This window comes from Vidua macroura, chromosome 2, assembly GCF_024509145.1.
Source record: "Vidua macroura isolate BioBank_ID:100142 chromosome 2, ASM2450914v1, whole genome shotgun sequence".
Classification (NCBI taxonomy): domain Eukaryota; kingdom Metazoa; phylum Chordata; class Aves; order Passeriformes; family Viduidae; genus Vidua; species Vidua macroura.
In genome coordinates this window covers 20,804,692-20,828,802 of record NC_071572.1, presented here as the reverse complement: position 1 = coordinate 20,828,802, position 24,111 = coordinate 20,804,692, and the positions used below count along the sequence as shown (strand labels likewise).

At 41.0% G+C, this 24,111-nt stretch overlaps 1 protein-coding gene across 1 annotated transcript in view; it reads right to left on the bottom strand.

The window, feature by feature from the left end:
* Window positions 1–23,555, bottom strand: part of ANOS1 (anosmin 1) — a 126,174-nt gene extending 102,619 nt beyond the window's left edge. The window contains exon 1 of the mRNA XM_053970332.1: window positions 23,219–23,555. Coding sequence (XP_053826307.1) covers window positions 23,219–23,410 — 192 coding nt within the window. The 5' untranslated portion in view covers window positions 23,411–23,555. The remainder of the gene's footprint in view (window positions 1–23,218) is intronic.
* Between the last annotated feature and the right edge of the window lie 556 nt (window positions 23,556–24,111).

The window sequence follows — 24,111 nt, the reverse complement described above, 5'->3', positions numbered from 1 at the left end:
AAAGCTATGGGGATAATAAAGACATATCCACTCTTTTTCACTCCTTTACACTTATTTGCAGTTATTTAGGAGCGTTTTAAAACGATCAGTTCATACCATTTAATTTCAATATTTTATGAAAATTTATTTTATCTTCCAGCAGATTACCATGCAATACTACTTAATTTTATAATACCATTTTTATCTGTCATTGTGGTAAAATTTAGCTAAAACTGAGATTCGCTAGCATAAGATTGGCTAACTATGAGCACCATCTCAGGTCCAACCCCTTTGAAAAGAGACATAAATAAAAGAAATAAAACTTTAGAACAGCTGTAAATAACATAAGCTAGTGGGAATTCTTTAGTATTATTCTCAATGCTGTATTAGGATTTATTATTTCCATTTACAAATCTAGCCAGCAGCAATGTTAAAACAGTATTTTATGTGCTAGTTTCAATTTATCTCCCTTTCTTCTTCACATAAAATGTGACAGAAGTAGCTGATTGCAATAACAGATCAGTAGCAGCTCACCACTTTATTTCAGTTATGCTGCTACTTTCCAATGAACTAGAAAAAGCACCTCTGCTTTTAAATTATATCTGTTACTTGAGACAATAAAGCCATAAACGCCCAGATGTGTGGTTCCTGTACTTGATAATTTCAATGTCTACAACTGTTTTCATTTCTCTACTGAAACTTATTAGTACTTGAGTTAAAAAGGAAGTCTACCAAAATGTAAAAATATTGTTTAGCAACTTCAACTTCATACGAACTAACATGATGTGAATGATCTTTCATTGTATAAGGAAAAACAAATTCTACAGGCTTCCTTTGAACAGCAAGTTATCAGAGCAAGCACAAACTCTAAATGAAGGCTCTCCTCTACTCTGCATCTTAACACATGGTTAATCACAAACATTCAGCTGTGATTATTACTCATGCCGGTGTACCTGGCTGAAGCCATAATTTCAAATAATCAGCAATTTGTGTTTTATCTGTAGCATTTCACATGCTCCCACATTCCATTCTCAGTTCCTCATGCCTGTTTTTCTTCAAATCCAATTCTGACTTGACTTATGCCGGTGAGACTTTTGACTTAGTCTGTAGTGGTGGCTCCAATCTGCAGTGCAGAAATGGCCTCAAGGAAGAGTTAAACACCACTTTTCCTACCCATTTTTAAGCCTTGCACAGCGTATCTTCAGGGCAACCTTGAAGCATCCTAATCTGCATACTGAAGAGAGCAAACTGCACCCAACAGGGTGAACTCCAAGCATGTCACCTTCCCAGGCCTGACACATCATATGAAAGATGTCAGGCAGAGGAAACTAATGCAGTCTCCAACAGCACATAGGAGATAGATTAGAGGAACTCGGGTCACCACCTGAGCCCCACACACTTTGAATCTGCCAGGAAGGAAATGGTAGACAAATTTCAAGAATCAGACCTTCGAAGACCAGGACTGTTTGACATGTACAAGAAAAAGAACTTACAAAAGAAAAACAGGAGGGGGAAAAAAAACTAAAACAAAATAACAGATAAATATTACAAGAGTTGTAGGATTACAAGATCATATTACAAGATTCATTCCAGCAAGTATTTGTGCATACTTGATTTCCTTTGTTAAACTACAAATGCCCTAAACAGTTAAGACAAACATCTATATTCTCATCTATATTCTATGCCTTGAAAAAAGGTAAGCTGTGCAGCTTTTTTCTCTTGTAAGAAAAAAAATACACGTAGAGAAGCAAGAAAAATCAATCTTCTTCTACCTACAGTGGGCCCCACGGGGGGGGAAAAAAGTTAATAACATTCACAAGCAAGTACAAACTGGTCTTTAACTGGAGCAACGGCAAAAAAAATCCAGTATTAAAATTACTTAATTTTTATCTCTGTCCATAATTATGTTAGGAGATACAACCCTTCTTTTGAAATGCCAGACCTGAGCTATGAAAATTAACTAGCCACTTCATCTGCTATGACAGTAGCTGTGTATCTATTATCAGTTTTGGAAGTCTCTTCTTCCCTGCCCAATCTTCAATCCACATTTGTGTGAAACCACTGTCTCTCAGAAGTGGCCTCTCCTGCCCACCTCAATGATTCTTTCAAAATGACAAAAAAGCATAGAAATAAACCTTTCAAATAACAGTACCCACTGAAGTAAAACAGAGCATTTGAGTAGACAAATCAATAACTGCTGCAATGATAATTTTAAAAAGAAGCTCCCAATGTACATTTTCTGTACCCTTTCAAAAATCTCAACAGCATGAAGTTAAAAGTAACAGTAAAGTATAACTTGTGTTTAATATGCATTTCCTGACTGCATGTTTGCTATGACACAAATTAATACAGGTACTTATCTATGTCAGTGCTGTGTGTCCCCAGGCCCAGCTCTGAAATGTGGAACTAAAGTGCAAAATGGAATCAACAAATTCAAACTAGGCATTCCAGCTCCCAAATACAGAAGTATGCACTTAGGAATGAATTTCAAATAAGTCTGTACACTTATGCCCTTAGTGGGGAGAGATATCAAAACCAACAGATATGAAATGCCAAAGATAAATTTATTTCTCAAAGCCCTTCTATCAAGATTAAACACAAACTTGTAGTAAATGTATGGGACAGGGCAACCACAGTAGCACCTCTCCTGATCTATCATTATTTAGTTATGCTTTTGTATATATATAACAGGAACAGATTTTTCTTTGAAAATAATGCAGGAAAATAAAAGGAGGACACCCTGTTATGTTGGTGACATCATGAACACCCACCCCAGAAGTCTTTCACCAAGTTACAGCAAATTTAAGCCCTTATGCACTTTGAGATGACTCAGCAACAGGCTAGAGTGAAGACTAAAACCTGGCCAGTGAAACCAAATCACTCTGCAGAAATGAACAGGAGAAACATGGAGCTGCAGGTGGTGAAAGAGAAAGTTATGAAGTTCAACAGCAAAGTCCACCTCAGAAACAAGACTGGCTCTTTCAAGGGCAACTTATGCAAACATGTTTTTAGCATTCTTTCTACTACGTGCTTGTCCAGTGTATGTCAAGTTTGAAGACCATTCACTAGAGAAGCCATGGATAGAAGAACAGTATGAGATGAAAACATTCAGAAAATACAACAAAATAGCAGTAATACTCTTGGTTCCTTGGCTTCTGTTCAGGAAAGAAAGGAAGGAAATACAAACAAATGAAATGAGTACATTTTGCTCCTTATATAGTTTCTGATTTCACTGTACATTGTATTTTACAGAAATGATTCCTTAGTAAGGTATTTCTGTTGCCTTATAATGCTTCTAATAAAGAATGAAACTGAAAAAAGTAAGCATCAACAAATAATAAACTGAATTACTGTGTAGCTTTGAGCCATTCCCATCTGTCCTGTCAGTAGATCCCAGGAAGAAGAGATAAACACCTTCCTCTCTCCACTTCTCCTTTTCAGATAGAGAACAATGAGGTCGCCCTTCAGCCTCCTCCTCTCCAAACTAGACAAGGCCAAAGTCCTCAGCCACACTTCCCAGGATGTCTTCCAGCCCTGCCACTTGGCTTTCTTGCCCTCTTCTGGGAGCATTCAAGGACTTTCACATCCTTATTAAATTGTGGGGCCTAGAACTGCACACAACACTCTAGGTGAGGCTGCACCGACACATTTTTTACTTGTTAAATTTCACACCATTACACATTGCCCAATGCTCTAACCTATCTAGTTCCCTATGCAAGGTCTCTCATTCCTGAAAAGAATCACCAGTACCTCCCAATTTGGTATCATCAGCAAACTTGCACTAATGGTGCATCCACCTGCTGCATCCAGAGCACTGATAAATGTATTGAACAGAGCTGGCTCTAGAACTGAACTCTGAGGAACACCAGTGATGAGCAGACACCAGCCAGACGTGGCCCCATTGATTACAACCCTTGAGCCCTGTCCTTCAGCCAGTTCTCCCAGCACACCATGAGCCCACTCATCCCACAGCTGTCCCTGGCATTCCCTGACCCTGGTTCATCTTTTGCCATGCCTGAGGCTTTTCATGACCCTACTACCAGCACCCAGCTCTGCCCACCCCCTCGGAGAGGCCACAGCCTGCAATGAGGTCACCCCAGCCCCTGGTTCTCCATGCCCTGGGAGCCAGCCCATGCTGAGACTGACAGCACAAGATTGTGCTTTAAGGTCTATAATAACATCTTCATTTATTCCTGATGTATAAGTAATGTCCTTACACTTTATTCTAGTTAGCAAAAGCACAAACCAAAATTGCAACACCAAAACCAAATAAAGATCACCCAAACAAGAGAAAACAAAAAAGGATATAAAACCTACCAGAACAAAATAAAAACAGCAACAAAAAAATACTGCATAAAACTCTAATGTGAGAAAAGGCACTTAGCACCATATTAGTCTCACTGTTTAATATATTACTATAAGATAACTTTATGACTGTGTTATATAAACACATGTAAAAATTCAGCATTAAGTTGAATATATATGAATATATATGTATATATATTTCCTCTGGCATCTTATAATGACATACAACTCTTAAAAAAAAATTTAAAAAAACACCAAACCACTGAGCAACAGCATCCTGAAAAAAAGAAGCTGAGGGCAAGAACACATTTTGGAACAAACACTTGAAGTTATTCTGTTACTGTAACTAACCACTGTGATTCTTCACAACTAAATCAAATGTACAATGCCCTTAGAGGAAGCCATTTTTTTTACCACAGATGTTTAAACCATAGAAAAGTCAATGCTGGTTACTGGTTAACCCAAAGTAATTAAGTTAATTAAGTCTGAATGTAAGAAATACTTATAAAACTGATCATCGCAAAAATTCATTCTCTGACAGTTTGCAAATACAAACCAAAATTAAATTATCATGGGTCACAATGTGACTCACACTGCCACCTGATTTTTAACATCTGGATTTAACACCAGAAAACGGATATCACAAATAATTTTTTAGAAAGTCTTAGGTTTTCTTTTGGATTTATGTTGACACTGCCATCATCTGCAATGTGCTAGCTCCTATGGCAATGATATGGTAGGTCCTCCTGTAGATTGATGGCTACAAATAAAACTATATTGACCTAAACTTTGCATTGATATTTCCTAAACAATTTATACAAAGTCAGCCTTTATCACTGTTATAGACCAAGACATTAAAAGCCACAACTTCACATACACCAAAAACAGAAGAAAAACTTCAAATAGACCAGAGTAATTAAAAAAGAAATTAAGTATATCACCAACCATCACCTGTATCCTGAGACACAATACTTGTTCTCTAGCTGTCATCATTAGTAGGTTCCTAGAAAGACAATCATCAAAATCCAAAGGCCATTACCAATGAAACAGCAAAAGATCAGTAGTTTTGAAAACAGACTATGCATTGTTTGGATTAAGTTTGCATCTCTAAGCATGGGACACCTTTCCTCTTTAAAAGCACTGTCTTCTCAAACGCACAGGAAAACTACCAGATAAACACAAGCTGTAAAAATGAATGAGCACAGGAATCCTTGTGTCTCCACACACTTGTGAGTTATGACTGCCTTCTTGTGGCTTCACAGACTTCACTCTTAACCACTTCTAAGACTGATCTCAACTGAGGTCTTATTCTGTTTAGCAGAAGTCTTTACCAATCTGTAAAAGAATCCAGATGAAATAAACTTCACTACTTCATGCATACTTCATGCAACAGGAGGAATCAAACACACTCACACTTGAAGATATTAAAGTTATATATTGAATCCCGAAGTATATTTGGGCCAAATTTCAAACACATTTTTTGGGATTAAGTAATCCAAATTGAAGTGAACAGAAATTAGTCTAACAGTTAATGGGAAGCAAAAGATAGCTTGCCAACTACTTGTTCATCAGCTCTATTTCAAAATCCCCACCCTTTCAAAATGCTAATGAACTTCTTCTGTTGTGTCATAAACTAGATTTGCTAACATATGAAATAATGAGATAATAAAAGCATGTGCTGGCTCAAGGATGCGACAGAAGTGTAGTCTTGGGAAATTAACATCCAAAAAGAACATAATGCTTGCTTATGTAAAATACAATACAAATGTAGACATATACAACTTACTTTGTATATGAAAAAATACAACTGGTTCTCAATATACTGCAGGATTCAACGCTCCAGAAATGTTTGCATGGTGCTTTGAATGCTGATTTGATTTTATAACTGAAAACTATAGTCCAAATTGCTATTCTGTATAACTATAAGAGTACTGCGGCATTAGCTTTCGCTCTCTCCAGCTGCACGCAGCTCTTGGGAGCCCGGCTGTGGCGTAGCTTCCACGTGCTGCCGGGGTTTGCTGCTGCGGGTTCCCGGACACGGCTCTGTGTCTCGGGCGCGTGGGCTGGCCAGCCTCTGTTACTATGCGCTAGGGATCCGGTAAAGAGGTAAGGAATTTGTCCATTTACTCCGTGCTCGGCAGGAACGGTTTATTGAACACGTGGCGCCGTTAGACGGAAAGACACAACCGCTCCCGGCACTCGCATGGGAGAAAATGGCGCCTGGCTGCCGGCGGGGTAGGATTTTATGGAGGGGCGGGGCGAGAGGATCCACGTCCTGCCGTCCAATAGGGGCAGCTGCCGTGGCGGTGACGCCAGCAACAGCGACCAACCCGAGAACCCCGCAGGGGCAGGCACCGAGCCGCGGGCTGAGCGGGATCGTGGGGATGGGGTGGCAGGCACGGGGTTTCCCGGGGCCGGACAGGGGGGGGTGGTTACAGGAGCGGCAGAGGGGGAAGATCCGGCAGCAGGCAGCATGGGGCCAGAAACTGCGGGGGGGAACAACACGGGGGAAACGCAGGATTACAGAACTTGACTTATTTTAACATAAATTAAAAACCCTAATCTAAACCAGAACTCCAGGATGCAACAGACTACTGGTTAGTTGGGTGACTCCCAAAAGCACGTGATGTGGTATGTTTGTCACAGGCTGCATTTGCCTCCACCGCCTACCAACAAAGCATTCCAGAATCAGCTACAAACTCCCTAGAAGTCATGTGAACCACAGAAACACATCTATTGAGCAAAACACCTGGTCTTGATGGGTTTGATGTATGCACTACACATATTTCAACCTTCCCCTTTCCTTCAAATAATTCTAGTCTGGTCCCATGGACACAATGCCCATTAGTTGCTAAAGCACATTAGGTCCCCCTGAATTATTTCTCCCAGTTATGTTAATCCAGAAGAAGTCCATTGCATGAACTCTCAGACTGGTCCGTAATGTGAAAGAAAAGGTGATCATGATACTTAAGAGACTTACTACTAAAGCAAACTGTGATCCACAAAAAAACACTAATGTGTAGGTGCATCTCAAACATTTCTGACATCTCCCAAACACACTAGATTAGTAATTCAGTGCTTCCTATTAGACTAAATTTTCCTCAAAAGCCACACAGTTTCAGGGTCAGTCAGGGCAGCGCTCCTTTCTGGACTTGTAAAATGCTTAAGGTTCTGTTGTCTCACATCCTTAAGAAACTAACCACACACACACGCAACAAGAATAGCAACCATGCACTTTTATATCAACTTAAATGTCCATTATAGATAGTCTAACTATAAACTAAACAAACATGGAAGTCCATGCATGTTGCATTGTCATGGAGTAATTTCATATTCCAAAAACTGCTAAATGCATTGCACTGTACCACATACTGGTGTCGTGGTTTGACATGGAAGCGAATTTTTTTCCAGGAAGTTGGGTCAAGCCAATCCGTGGTCAGGTTTGGATATTGGCACCTGGAGTGACCACTGAAAGTATGGACACACCTCTGAGAACACAGGGGGTTAAAAGCAAGAACTCCCAGGGGAACTGTCTCTTTGGTTCCGGTCGTCAGAGAGTGCAGACGCTCCCCTGCCCAGCCTCAGGCTGGGTGGGGGAGGGGAAGCCACGCGGCCTTGTCCAGGTAGGCCAAGGGGGCTGAAGGTCTGGAACCGAGCCAGCTCCTGCGGACGGAAAGGTGGAGAGAAGCAGAGATGCCTTTGTCCCCCCCCCACAGAGGGAAAGTGACAGAGAGCCTGGCGGCACCTGGAAATTTGCCGGCAGAGGAGAAGGAGAAGGGGGGGATAGTGCCCAGCGTGGGAGACGGAACGCTGGACCGAGGTATCAGCCATCCAGGGAGTCTGAACTTTTAACCCTTTCCAGGAAATGAGGGCTTTGTAAAATATTACTCCTCCTTGATTTGTAGTGGAAGAGAGACAGTCCGGGACCTGAGATGTTAGAAGAAGAAATATTTAGGTGGGAGGAGATGATGAAGTAGCTTTTGGCTGGACTTTTCTTGTTAGCCATGGACTGAAATCTCCTGCAATAGAGACTGCATTTTAGGGGGATGCAGTGGTGACCCAAGGAGACCTGCTTCAGCTTCTAACAGCACAGGAATGGCAAGAACAGAAGAAAGCTGAGGAGGGAATGGTGATGCCCTCTGTCTTCCGCAAAGAAGATGATCTCTGTTCTTGGACCCTTGGCCCCAGGGGAAAATGGGGGGGACTGTAGTCCCAGGATGAGAAGCTGAACTGTTGTATCTTTGGGTCCATGGCAAAGCATCCTTAAAGGAGCCCTATGAGCAGTCTGTCCATGCACAGTGGTGAGAGCACTGTGACATGGAAAGGACAGTGTCACACTGGCAGATTTTCTCCGGGCGGTTGCCATGTGTGACAGGGAAACACAGGAGGTGGCAACTGTGTTTCCTGGGGGATCTGTGGTGCAAGAGAGACTTCTCTCTCCCTTGATAGCTTGAGTATTGATTATCTGAAGGGTGGTAATTTGATCAGGAATCCCAGGTGATGTTTCATGGTGGGTGTTTTGGAAATTGGGAGGAGGAAGGGTGTTTTAAAAGGTCTTCATCCTGGATTTAGTTTATGTGTTTTCTGTAGTAGTAGTAGTTTAATAAAGTTTTTTTTCCCTTTGTTATTAAGCTTGGGTCTGCTCTGCTCTGTTCCTGATAACATCTCACAGCATTTATTTGGGGAAGGTGCATTTTCATGGGGGTGCTGGCATTGCGCCAGTGTCAAACCATGACAACTGGCCATGTATGTTTCACTGCATTTTCTCTTATTCTGTTCTGGCATGTATGATAGGGACATCATTATATACAACACTGGTAACTTTGGCAGGAGTACGGATACACACACCTGTCCTTCAAACTTAGCAGCTCTTCAGTAGCCATGTTATTATGACTCAGTCAGGTACCATCAAATTACACACTCACATTCTTGGACTATTTATTTCCAATATAATTGCATGAAATTCACATGGTAAATTTCATGAATGCATTTCCTTTCTCTTTGGCATGTGTTACTAGCTTACAAGACACTAAATATCTCAAGCCACATCCCCACAACCTGATGAATACATATATTTTCATTTCCCTTTTAAAGGAAAACAAATTAAAATATCAATTCCATGCAGCACCTTTCTCAAAATAAAATATTTGTGACAAATATGTCCTTATTCCTATTGTCTTGATGTATTACTATAAAATTTTTCCTCTTTGAAGGCAATAAGCTCAATAAACATAATTGCCAATATGAATACTGTGTTTCACTATCTTTTAATATTTTTTAAAGCATGTAGTAAAGTATAATCTCAGTAGTAAAACTTAGCACAAATAACAATCTTACAGATGAAATATGCAGTCTAAAATTTTACCATAATTATTCATTGGTAGTGCCAGAGACCTATTAATATTTTTAACATTTTTTACACAAAAATAATGTTTTGGAGGAATTATTAAAGTACATAACAAAGCTCTCAAAAGTAAAAAGTGTAAAACTTAACACAGTCCTTGGAGGTCTAAGAGTTGTGTAAACAGTCTTTGGGGATTTTTGTTCCATTTTCTACAGAAGACCTCTCTCAGTGAGTGAAGTGCACCTCACCAGACCTGGGACTTCCTATAAACATTTGCAAAAGGGTTGTGGCCATTCAGGAATTAGAGATTTTTTTTCAAATAAAAATTACTCTTGGACTTAAACAGAATAGCCTATCTGCAATCTGAACCAAACGCATCACAATATTGTTAGAAACCACACACACAAAAAAAGTCTTTCACCACAACAGTTAAAGCAGCATTTCAGAAAAAAAAGTATTATTTCCCTGATATATTTTAATTATTAATCTTTCCATACATCTGCCTTCACTGTAGATGTTGCAGAGAGACAGAAAAGATGCAATGGGTGCGGTTCAGTAAGTCCACAATTTATTGTTTCATCTCTAAAGCACAACTCAACAAAAATCTTATCAGACAGGTTAACACTCTTCTCTCCATTGCTCCTATTTTTTGGTCCTTGGCCTGTCCCTTCCCAACCCAGCTCTCACTTCTGCAGAAGGCCAACACACAGGGCTGCCAAATTAAGCTTGTCATAGAGACTAGGAGATGGCAGTAGCACCTGCTCAGATACCACACATCACATCACTTACTGAACGCCCTTCTCCTCACATGTCACACAAGCGGAGGAAGTCATGATGCCCTTCTCCAGACCAGTCAGTGCTGCTGTCTTTGCCCAGCTCCAGACCTGTAAACTCTGTTGATGTTTATGTGCAGACCACATTTTCATTCCTTTCCTATTTTAAGGAATGGTAGTAGATCCCACACCAGCAGAAGTTGCGATGGCATTGTGGTGACAATGGATGAAAAACAGGCCTCAAGTGAAGGAGCACACTGAAGGGTGGGTGGGTCTTTCCCTTTCCACTTGAAATTTAACACATCTGCTAACCTGATCCTAGCTGAGACCCTTTGGCCCTGCGACACTGACAGTATATTCCTGAGAGAAACAACCTTTTAATGCAAGTTACAATAGAATCTTCCGGTTTTCTTAGGGGCTTTTTCCAGTTTAAGAACTGTATGCTGTAAGAAATGTGTATTCCATGACACAATTGCTGCAGTCCAGTGTTCTAGACCACCTTTAAAGCAACCTAAGACTGTGAAAGGACATATGAGAGAGAGAAGAAATCAACATTAAATTCTATTGATTACAATATACTAAAACTACTCATACAATTCAAGGTACAGGGTTATTAACTTGATCTTTCTTCAGTGACACTCAGTGGAAGATTTATGTTGCTTCATCACATTGCCATAAAATTTCCCACAAACATAAAAGCACTCCATATGCCAGGTTTTTAGAATACAGTCTTATAACTAACTAATGAAGATATACCATAAAAGGAAAATAAATCTCTCTTCAAGGCAGAAGTGAAGCATTTGTCATTAACACATATGGTTACCAGAGATGTAGCTGTTATGCAGAACAAGCATTTGCTGACAGGTCCATCATGTTTCAGACCTTCCTGGCACCAAGTGAAAGAGTTAAAAATTAAAACAGGTTAATTTGCATTGAAGTTATTGAAAGGCTTGTAACATAAGAGATGTCAAAGCACAGCCTAAGTCCCTACCCAAGCCACAGCATTTTAAAACCTTCAGTTAATGTAAACAATTGGATATGGAATTTCACAGAATTCCACTGCAAGGATCACACCAGTTGTGAAGCCCAGCATTTGCTTTTATATCTTTAATCTAAATCAACAGCCACAAAAGAAAACCATTGTAATATATATCCTTAAGCTCATAAAATGTGGACAACTGCAGTTAATACCAGTTGTCAATAACTTGTACTAACAGTGGTATTCTGTATTAAGATTCTGTTTCTCTTTCTTAAATCACCCTTTCCTGCAAAACTGACTAATATTTCAGTTGTGCTCTTTTTGGAAAGTTGCTGAAACTGGTGGTATGCTCCAGGAATTCTGTCCCAATTATAATGTTTCTTTCCGTTTTACTACCTTCCTCACCTGTGTAAAGAAACTAAGAAAGAAAGACAGTGAAGGGGGTTCTGGTACTACCAATAGATTGATAATATTCAAGTTTCTTTTTCATTGGGCTGAGGAGCTCTGCTCGATTTACTTTCTCAGTGGGAAGTTCATGGGTGAGAACAAGTTAACTGAGGCTCAGTCTATACCAGATGGATCTCCTAGGTCTGACTAAGCATCTTAGAGGCATAAAAATTTGACATATGCTCTTATTATTAAGAGAACAAGCCATGCCTGCTGATGAAACTTAAAGGGATACTTCGGAATCCCTGATGGCACCTGGATACATGGAGTAACAATCAGAAACTGGGCAGTATCTCACCTTTTAAAAAAAATATTTGTCTACTGTCTTTTGAGGTACTTAGCTCTGGTTACATTAAATTGCTTCTACCTTCCCTTGTCATCTGAAAGAATCTCTTCTACAAATATTTAAAGGTGCTTTACATCTAGCATATAACTGGCAATTTAGTTTTACTTTGTCCTAATGGCATTGTGTTATTTACTACCACTGAATTGAAAAGAAAGATGTCATGATACAATAAGATGGTATTTAACAAATTCAAGTTAATCTTCTTTAAACTGCATATTGAGAACTTTCTTGTTTTTATCTATTAACTGTAAACAGATATTTCTAGTATATTGTCACTGGCGTAAGCTCATTTCCATTGAAACCGTTGGATACATTACTATCAAGTGTAGAGATATCAGACTCAGGCCAGAAACAAAACTCCAGAAAAATCTGTCTTAAGCTATTAATTATATAAATGGAAGAATCAATGAGTATCAGAAATCTGAAAAATCCCCAGTTAAAGTAAGCAACATGAGCCTACCCTACATTAATTTTTCAAGTTCTTCAGTTTTTAAAACTACCCAAGTCGTGTTTTCTATTCCAAAACAAAGGCAGCCAGCATATCCTTTATCAAACTGTAAATGTTCACTTTTCTACAATTTGGAAAACAGCTGAGGTTAACTTAACTTTAGAACTAAACTTTAAAGTTTAGTTCACTTTGCTGCTCTTTTTTTTCTACATAAGGACAGTTTGGATCACAGGAAGAAGACTTGAAATAATTATTGTTTGCTGTTCCACATCAAGTGCCACTGAAAATTCTGGTTTTGATGCTGTCCAGTGCTCAAACACATGGGTGTGAATCTATGAATAACCCAAATCTTTTACAAAATGAACTAACATGCTGCATGTGCAGCATGTGTGCATTTCTACTCCACTTGGTCAGTGAGGATCCACTGGACAGAAAACTCATGAAACTTACCAGAAAGCTACTGTCTTTCACATTGTGTATTCAACTTTTTAACTCAAAGAAAAAACCCAGCAATAAGCTCCTAGCCGTAAAAATCTACATCTTCTTTCTTTATCTATCCTGACAAACACGTCCCATAGCTGCTACTAAGTACTATATGAAGTGACACACTCTTCATTAATTGGATTATTTTTACCCCTTTGTGTCAGTTTGTCTAAGCCCAAATGTTTCTTCCACCTACTGCATATCCAGACTGACCAATGTTTGGCTAATTCTTGATCTCAGTTCACAGCTGCATAGAAAGAAATTTCAAAACAGAAGAAAGCCTCAAGCTCTTTTAGCTCCAGTTCCCTTCCCAAAATTGTTAGGTACAAATTAAATGTCAACATATTATACACTCTTTGTAACTAATTAAAATGGGGGCAGATAATGGTGTGATTCATTATTGTCTAGTTGTAGTTACACATTAACATGATTTTATTGTTGTCAAAGGAGCTACAACCATCACCTAATCGAAAAAGAAAAAAAAAGACACACAGTTGAAATAGTTTATATATAGGGATAGAAATTCTAGGGAAGAGAATGACAAATAGTCACTGTATTAAGATATCATCATACTAACACATTATTATCACCCCTTCCTCACTATTTGCTGCTTCACATATCTGTTCAGCCATGTGCTAAATTCAAAGGAGACCCAAAGTCTTACAGCACTGAGGTCAAAAAAATGAATTTGTAGTGTCTAGGTCCAAAAATGCCCTGAGGCCTGACTGGAATGTTCCAGTCATCAGCAGTTAAAAAACATGATCAGCTAAATACAAATGACATATTGCTCTATGCTCATGGCCTAAATCACTAGCTGAGAAATCACATTCATGTACATGAACTGAGATTGCTTTTCTTTTCTTTTTAAAATATAAATTACTGTGAAGATAACTTCCCTAAAAAGTAATATATAAAAAAAAAGGAAAAACAGAAGTATGTTTCTAAATTCTCATAAGAATGGCAAGGAAAGTTGAACTACGTTTGCACTAGACTAAATGAGTACCTTATTCTCATCCAATCTTCACCATCAGCCTCAATTTCTGACTGTCTGGACACAAGACATTTGCTCCAAAGCAATCCTTTTTCCCTCATATCATCTTATTACAGGATCCATGACAGCTAGATTGCAGTCCTCACAGGCAGAAAAAACAGGTTTCACTACCTTGGCCAGGTTTGCAGATTCAGCTGTGACCACTTGAGGAATTACACTGGCCATGAATCAAGGGTTTAAGTTTGTCTAAGTTCTGACATGAAAGACAACGTCAGCTAGAACTTTGTTGTGAATTTTCATAGCAGCCTTTCCTGTAACTGACCTCTTCAATGAAGACAAAAGGGTTTTCAAAACATGTTTACTATGTTTCAAAAAAAGAGAAATTAAATTTTTTAAACCAAGTGAAATTTCAAGCAGCTGAGAAAGGACAGAAATAAAACATGTTCACAAGAAACAGTTAAAAACAACTCTTCCTACAGACCCATTACATCTGTTCTCTGCTTCTGTAATTCTTTAATTTCAATTAATTTTGTCACAGGAAATTTTACAGTGCCCTCTACTCTCACAAAATTTCTCCTTCCAGTATTGCAAGCCTGCTAGAGTCCACCCATCTCCACCTTTCTCCATTCTGAGACTCTGTCCCTTTTCTTGCTTCTCCTACAAGTTCTGAAGACATGTGCTCCTCAGCAACCTCAGCTGCTTACCAGGGCAGTCCTGTCCTTTGCAAGCTTGAGACAAGTCTCCTCTTTTTTCAAGGAATGTAATTTCATATGTGTGTACATAACTTTGATGTCACATCTCTTTGACAGTCTAGAGAGATGCATTGGTGAAAATGTTATTCACAGAAGACAACAGAAATTTGATTAAAACTTTAGACTGGGGTTGTTCCCCAAATCTGGAAATATCTGATGTTCTTTTCAGTGGATGGAAAGAATGTGTGATTCTTTTTAATCAGAGATGATCTACTTTCAAGTTTAAAGGGTCCACTTACCTTTCAACACCCCCAGTTCTCCATCTCTGTGTCCTGTGACCTCTTGGTCATTAAAAGACTGAAAAACAGATACAACTGGAGCTGGGACACCAAGTTCACAGCACTCTACTTTGTTGACTACATGGACCTAGTGTTCATACATGGACCTGATCCAGCTGAAATCAACAGAAGGCTTTTCATGAACTTCAAAGGTTTTTGAAGTATAAAGCCTTATAAGGCTCAGCTGTGGGAGAGATCAAAAAATGAAGATTCTTGGTGTAAACTTCTAGGCAAGGAGTTTTAGTGCAAGGTTTACAATTGCTAGGCACCAGCTACTAAATATCAATACAGATGTGTCTGTAGGATGCTCCTGATACTCGGTCATTAGTCCTACTTTCAGTCTTTAAAGACATGGATGCTAAATTACACCACTTTCTTTTTCTGTTTACAAAAGTTGGCTATGTACTCCAATCCAGCTAGTCAGACAAAGTAAAAATTCACACAGAATGGCCAGCAGAGATGTAGGTCGGAATGTGAATAACAATTTCTATCGGTAAACACAAATTCAGCACTCAATCTTAATGCCCTTTACAAAATGAAAAATGATGAGCATCTGGAAAATCAGTCTGCTTTACAAGCTGTCTCAGAAATCTAATGTTTTAGAGTTTTTTTCTTATACAACACTTACTAAATCAAATACATTTAAATTAAATTCAGAGCACTAGTTAATCACAGAGACAACCCACATACACACAACAACTAATGCTTTAGTAATAGTTTTAATATGAACACTACCCATCTGAAAAACCTTTTGCTCTGTATCAAGTGGCTATATCTTGCAATGGAAAAAGATTTACATATTAGAACTGACAGCATTTTTCTTTCAGAAGTTTTCTAATGCTTTTCAAAAGCAGCATTTCCTCCCCCTCATCAACATGACTGTGACATTTAAACTACTCTTTGCCAGTATTTTCTATACATAAAATGTCTGCTTTAAAACTTATTAGCAATTCCTGTTGGGTTTATTGCACCTGGTGTCCAGCACATTTACCAAATTAATAGCGATTTTAATTTTACGAACGTAAGCATAAAGAATTTTTTTTTTTAATATGTAAAAATACACAAGTAAATGTAAGAAAAATATCTTGGCAACTCCCATTGTTCAGTACAATTGCTCACCATCCACTTACATTTTCATACAGTTCACTTGATTTGCATTTAAACTTACACTTGAGACACATACAAGTATTTTAATTTAAGAAAGCAATGAGCAAGTCTGAGTGATCAAAACCACTAGAAAACCACGACCAGGCAGTGTAAACCCCTGCACTCATATCAACTATGCAAGCATCTACTGAGGGCAAAGAAATTTGGGTCTGGTTATGAGAAGTTAAAACTCCAACTTAGGGAGGTTCAAATCAGAAATCAGGGAGGTTCATACCAGATCAGGTTACAACAGCAAAGACTAACTATGGCTCAATTACACAATATGGTGAAAAATGCAGCTATTTTCACTAGATTTAACCATTGTTATTCAAAACAAACCTTTCATTTTCACAGGTTTAACCAAAGATTCTGTTAGATCTGTGCACCTTTTGTTCACGACTGCAGACCTTGATAATCTGGGCACACCAAATACCAGAATAATTATCCAGATCATATGCCATATGAACATTAAAAACAGGAGAATGATTGGGTCTTTTAATAAGTTTTAAGAAAAACAAAGTAATGACAAATGCTACAATTTGTCTGTGGAAATAAATTAAGAGCAGTGTGCTTTGCAAGACATATGAAAGTCAGAATTATTTAACACAAGGGAAAGTTTTGGAAAGGAGAGGAGTACTGAAACAGCAACAAAAGCAGATGGCACACATCCTCACATTTAGAAAAGGTTGTGAACATGTCCCAAGAGAACTAAGCAAACTCAGTGCCTGGGCAGCCTGTCCATTGGAACCAAAACAATCTAGGAATAACACACTACGCATCTACCACATCTCATTACAGAAGTACCACATATCTTTTCACAAGATTTAATGAAAAACAATTTATAGTTTCAGACTTATTTGAAACAATTACAATAAATGGCTTCTTCATTATTTCCAGCTTCTCTACAGCAGAGCACAGAGAGACACATGGATCCTGGACTTTCAGCCTGGCCACCACTTTCCCAGCTGGGACCCATTGCAGATTACTGCAGGTGCAGTCACTTTAGAGTTGCAGGCAATTCGAAGGCAGATGTGCTGGCATTGAGACAACTAGCTTCCTGACTTGTAGGTGAAATCTGGTATTGCTTATCTAGAGGTAATCACTTGCACATTATTTGCTTGCAGATATAAAATCTGAGAACCTTTTATTACTTACTTAAAAGAATTGCCTGTTTTTCTTCAAAAACTTCAGTTGTCCTGAAAGGCAAGAGTCCTTCTACAACACTAAAAACAACCTCCTACCACCATATAGTTATCAGTCATTCAATATAACAAACTTCTAAGGCCTTACTCTTCTCTTTTACAGCTACTAAACATTATGGAACATATGGCTCTATTAGCTTAAAACAATATTTTTCCATACTTTCAAAAACAATTTTGAGTTAGCCTTGGCTCATCTAGCTTAGTACTAATTCCTAAGTACTAAATCACAGTATATTACTATTAGATTTTCACTAAATCACATTTACAAGCGGTAATTTCTCTCTAATTTCCTTCCATGTATCACAAAACTGGCTTACCACTTCAGGTATGTCTATGTTGTATCAAAATTTTCAGCTACAATTCATCCACTTGGCAAATAAGTCAACATGAACACAGAACCCCTATGTGACCAAGGTCATCCACAGTGCTGCCTTTATGTTTCCAACCAGTGCCCATTTTAACGATTTTAACAATCTCTCATGAGCCTGTTCAAACAGCAATCACAAGGCTGGATCACACAACATGTATACATCTCCACGTACCTGGACTTCCCCCTGATAAATAAAGAAATGGATTTGTTAAGATTCAATTTACTACTGATTACCCCCTCAAAAAAATTTAAACCTACAGTGAGATGTACCAATATCTAAAAGGCTGGAAAAAACTGATTTAGCATTAGCATTGTGGTTTTAATGCACTGACAATCATGAACAGTCATATACAAATTCATGTAAGAAAACCTAAATCAGGAAAATTAATTTAGAAGCAAGTAACAGTATTTAGCAGGCATTATATCTTTAAAATGTAGCCTGTCCTTAAAGTCTTTAAATTGTTTCCTGTTCTGGTCACTCCTCCACGCCTGGAGTGCTAGGTCCAGTATTGGGCTCCCCATTACATGGAAAGAGATAGACTTAGTGGAGGGAGCCCAGAAAAGGGATAGTAATATCTCTCACACAAGAAGAAGCAAAAAGAACTGGGAATATTAGTCTGTAATAGAAAAGCCTCAGTGGTTTTTCATCAATGTCTGTTAGTACCTGATGGGAGAGAGTAAAGAAACTGAGGCCAGACTCTTCTCAGTAAAGCCCAGTAACGCATCAAGAGGCAATCGCCAAATGTGAAACATGGGAAACTTCATCTGAACATTAGAAACATCCTTTTTGTTACTGTGAGGGTGGTTAGATGCTAGAACAAGTTGCCAGGAGGTGCTGTTCAACCTCAGCGTGTACTTTGTGAGCACATAGCTGTAACCTCTCCACTGACTCCACACCACAAACACAGGCAATTTTACGGGCAACTACCCCAAATTCTTAGGGCATGTTCTACAACTCTCTCAGCTTTTGACCCAGTAAACAAGACTGACCACTCCTCTCTCTTAAGTAAATTATCAAGTTGCACATATTATGCAGGAAGACACTTGAGCTTGAGAGGTCTATAAAAGACACCAGCTAAAACAACGATCAACGAGTCCACAGGTCAAAGTAAACAGTTTGCTCACCATGACATTTTTAGCCTAAGTAGTTACAGTGATGTTCAAGCTCTTATTCATAAAGAAAATTTAAATCACGCCAGTTTTAAAACATGTCTCAGGTGGCTGGCAATAGAGATTAAAATCCAAATTGTTTTTTCACTCAACTTGAAAACAGAACACTAAAAAGGTCACTGCCATGCCTGCTTCCCCAAAACAGAACGAGCTCATCCGCAACTAATATCACAAATGGGAAAGGCTACACCCAGAGATAGCAGTGCAAGGAGTTTAGTCTCACTCCACTAAAACAGGCAGGTTATGCAGAAAAGCCCTACCAAAACTAATCTGAGCATTCAGGCCTCTTGTCCAGCTGGCTGTATGAGGTCCCTGTTTATATCCATACCCTTTTCAAAAAAACAAAAATTTGTGCAGTAACTGACCTCATCATCATGGGGCTTTACCTACCGTACTAAATTACTGGAAAACTAGATTCACAAAAAACTTTGAATACATCAAATTAAAAATTGTATCTTTCTCCTGGAGATCAACTAAAAAACACTGAGACAGAAACTGCCTTAATAAGAAAATGCTGAGGAAAGAATATATCCAGTGACATCACTGTACAACTTCTTTCCCGAAAATAGTATGCCTTTTTCCACACAGGATTCACAGTCTTGGTGTTTCTTATGGAGCCAGACACCTGAGTCCTTCCTCTCATTTCAGACCAGAGGAAGAACTGCCCTTCCCATCTTATAAGGGCACCATACTAACACCCAGGCATGCTCTTTTAACAGCCAAATGCACAAAATGCTGAATATGATATAGGACTTCAAGGTTCAAATCTACACCTTCTCCTAAGCAGGCCATTTGATGGTCAAGCTCTTGCTTACTGGAAGACCATTCTTGCCATCCTCCCCTGTTCAATGGAGTTTTAGAGAGAATTTTGTCAGAAAAAGGAGCACAGCACTAGGAACTCTGCTTTATCAAAAGCATGGACAGGTCCCAGTGAATGATCCAGTTAGTCCCTCATACATGTTTTGCAACAGTCATAGTAAAACTCTAGTGTCAACACCCAAAATGGCATAAAATAAGTACTCTGAACATAAGGCTAGAGAGATGAGTTCTCTTTGCCCTTACTCTTTCTCGTCAGAGGTAAATGAATGCTTCATTCAATACTGCCCAGGGGCCTAAGTTACACAGTAGGAATAAAAATGCCTTCTCTCATCTGCAAAATTTAAGAGCAATCTAAAGCCCCACTACTGAACACATTCCAGTATAACAGAAGAGATATGTTGGAGTCCCTTCATTTAAAGATTAAACATAATTCTCTGCTGTGGATGAGCATGTAATCAATAAGGTTTTACATAAAAGCAGAATCCACTATGACCCCTCCTGACTACAATTTTTTGTTTGATTGCTTAGGATGAAAGGCCTTTGTGCTAGCATGCTCTCTGTGAATGATCATGGCCTGGAAATAGGCCATAAATATAAAACACACACATTTCACTGGGTCTAAGACCCATGTAGTGTATAACTCTCATAATGACCTCCTGTATTCTTTGGTATAACCTCTACATGGAACTTCCCAACACCAACAGAACTGGAAAACTCCCCTAGCCATGGGGAGTTTATATGAATAAGCAGGCATCCGTGCCCCTTCAAGTATTCTGAAGATCAAAGATTTTTGATTTAGACAACCAATTCTTCTTCTAGCCCACATCAATAGTCTACATGGAAAAAAAATATTATTTGACCTATGCTTCAGTTAAAATAATTTCTACTGATATTGTCTACTGGCAATGTACATTTAAAATAGGCTTAGAATTGCTTCCCAAGTGTAAATTAACAAATAGGTTTTTTAGAAAGAGTACCTCTCTTAAAACTTTTAAAAATAAGGACAGTAAGGAAAAATGGGTTAAACTTCTCTGTGGGGAGGAATGAATTAAAATCCCTTGTGAATATTTAAAAGTTGGAAAAATATTAGCTGCCATTCAAACAAGAGCCAGAAGGTATAGAATTAACCCAGACTTCCTATTCCTACCTCATTCTCTTTAAAAGTTGTTAGTAATGTGATTTTAGTACAATAAACTATGTGAAATTAAGTCTCTGTGAAGTTTTGGGGACATCATCTCTTGCAAAGCATGTCCAGCTGCTGTCTCCCTAACCCCCACCACCGAGGCTGTATCTAAAGCAGGGCTGAGAAATGAGTGGGTCAGTCTTTCAGTTCTTGCCTAACTGGGAGACACTAGAGTTCCTTCCTGCTCTGATTGGGAAGAGCTAATGTTTAGTTTGCTTCAAAGGTTGAATCAGATTACAAGATAAGTGGGCATCTGAAATGAAAAGAACTCCAGAAACTGCTACCAGTTGAGATGAAAAGGGGAGGGGAATGGCTAGAAGGAGAGAGAAGAGAAAGGAATGGAACACCATACCCTTTAGCCCACATGGAATAATCTGAGCCAAACCTGCACATCCTACAGCCCACACTGTTTTATCAGTCTCCTGTGAGAACACTGAATGCTTGATGTACTTTAAAACTCTCCTCCTTTTCGTCATTATCAGACAATGGAGAGCTTAACTTTTATAAACGAGAGCACTTTATCTTCCAAACATTACAGTCGTTTCATGTCTAACAGGAGTTTAATCCCTAGTAATTAAGATAAATTACCACGTGCTTTAGCAGTTTGGGGTTAAAACGCTTAAGATTTTTCAATTGATTACAAAAAAAAAAAAAAAAAAACAAAAAAAAACAGCCAGTTATCAAGTCCTGAGTAATTCCCCACTTATTTTACCCTAGCTAATTAAAATGTAATCACTATTGTTTGCAGTGTACATTCTGTCAGCAGTTTTACGTTGAAAAAGAAATCTTGCCAAGAAAACACACAAAAAAGGAAAAAAAAAGCCTTTCACTGTGAATTGTCTTGATCTAAACTGCCTCTTTAGCCACTGAAACTGTAAAACAAGTAAGTTGCAACCGCTTGACAACGCAATAAAAAATACTATCCTCCTTTCAGGCCATCCCGTGATGCACGGACCACGCTGACCGCGGCCGCTCCGCCGCCCCCGGCCGAGCCCCGCGGAGCAGCGGCCAGGCCAGGGCAGGGCAGCCCCTTCTCCAGTCGTCTCGAGTCGCAAGCCCGAGTCTCGGGTCTCTTCCTGCTGCCCTTACAACACACACACTCAGTTCTCCTTTTTCTTTTTTTCTTTTTTTTTTCTTTTTTAAATCGGTTTATCCTTAAATACCTCCGAGACCTGTCTTTGGTGCCAACACCTTTGCCCCGAACGCAACTTCACCCAAGGCGCTTGTCCGGGCGTTCCCGGTTTCTCACCGACCGGCAAGCCCGGGGTGAGCGAGCGGCGCGTTCCTGGCGTGCCACCCCGAAGGGCCGAGGTGGCTCCCTTCGCACCGGGCTGGCCAGCCCTTCCCCAAAGGGGCTGCGGTTCTGGGGAGACAGAACGGCTTGCAGCTCGGAAGGTTTCCGTCACTGGGATGAATTCGAGTAGGTTTAATATTTGCGCAGTGAAGAACAGGTGGGGAAAGGACAAGGTGCGTGTGTAACTAGAAGAGGGAAAAGGACGGGCAGACACCCGCTGCTCTTGCACTAGCTCCACACTGCTTCCAGCTTTCATTTTAAGCCACGCGAGTCTCCCGCCACTTCAATTCCATTTCTCCTCACTTTATCTCTATTTGTCCCGTTAGCCAAAGATGTGCCTCTCTGTCCCAGAAAGAGAAAAAAAAAAAAATGCAAGCAGCGTCACCCCCACCCTCACCTTCCAGGAGATCAGAACCAAGTATTACACGTTCATGATTATCGCTCTTAAAAAACAGGCTCAAACTTTCCCACCGGGCTGGGGAAGCGAACCACCTGCGGCGGCCTGGCGCACCGGCGCGCAGGCGGGCGGAGCCCCGCGGGATCGCCGCCGCACCGCCCGCCGCTCGGCAGGACGAGCGCACCGCCGGCCCGGGAACACCGTGTCGCGCCCGCCCCGCCGCCTCGGACACCACCGGAGGCAGCGGCCGGAGCGCCGGGCACCTGCGAGGAGCCAGGGCAGAGCATGCCAGGAGCCCCACGACCCGCCAGGCGGGGAGCCCGGCCGGCACCCACAGGCACCGACAGGGCTCGGCGCTGCCGCGGGGCCGTGCCCACCTGTCCGGCGCCTCCAGATGCCAGCCATCCCCTGGGGGTGCGGGCCCCCGAGTTCGCCGTCCTTTCCGCGCCCCGGGGGATACCCGCTCTCCGGACGGTGGCGGAGAGGCTCCCTGCGCGGTGCCATGCCCCTACCTGGAAATGCTTGAAGAAGGCGGAGATGCGGGTGATCTGGAGGCTCAGGCACCTGGAGGTGCATCTGGCGGCGGCGAAAGCCTCGTCCTGCCTCCGGGCGGCGGCGGCGGCCCCCGGCCCGTCGGGGCTGCCGCAGGCGGCCGTCACCCAGAGGAGCAGGGCGAGGGACACGCCGGGCGCCCTCCGCACCATCGCTCTGCTGGAGAGGAGGGCAGAGGGGCGGCCGGGCGGCGCGGGGGGCTGCAGGCGCCGGGGAAAGCTCGCTCCCGCTCGGTGCGCTGGTGCCGGGCTGCGCCGGGGACGGACACCTCCGCGCCGCAGAAACTACACAAGAAAGTTCAATCATTCAACTCCCCTCACCCCCGTCCTCCCTCCCTCCCGCCCCGGCCCACAGCCCTCCCCCGCCGGCAGCGGGCGGGCCGATGCCGGCAGAGCCGCGCCATTGGCTGCGCGGAGCGCCGCCGGCGGCGGGCGGGCCCGGTGCCCGCGGGCAGGTCGGTGCGGCGCGGGCGGCCGGGCCCTTCCCCGCACGCCGCCACCTGCGGGGCGCGGGCGGCCGCGGAGCCGCACCCCTGTCCCTATGCACAGGCGGGCTGCGTGGGGGTGGCTGAGCGCCTGGGCCGCTGGTAGCCAGTCTTAACACCCTGGTTAAGTCTCTTTTATTTCTTCTTTTAAACATCATTTTTTAAAAAGGACGGGGAAGTAAGAACGGAGGGAAATCACTTTTTGAAACTCGTTGTTTCTTCCAGAGTAACACTGCGGTGAGTGCTTGTCCCAAGGTGAAACACAGAGGATCCTCTGAAGAGTTATTTAAAAACGAAAATCTACAAGTCATTAGTCCAAATATCTCTGTGTAATAGCTGCAAAGATTAAAATAGCACCTTGAGCTGTAA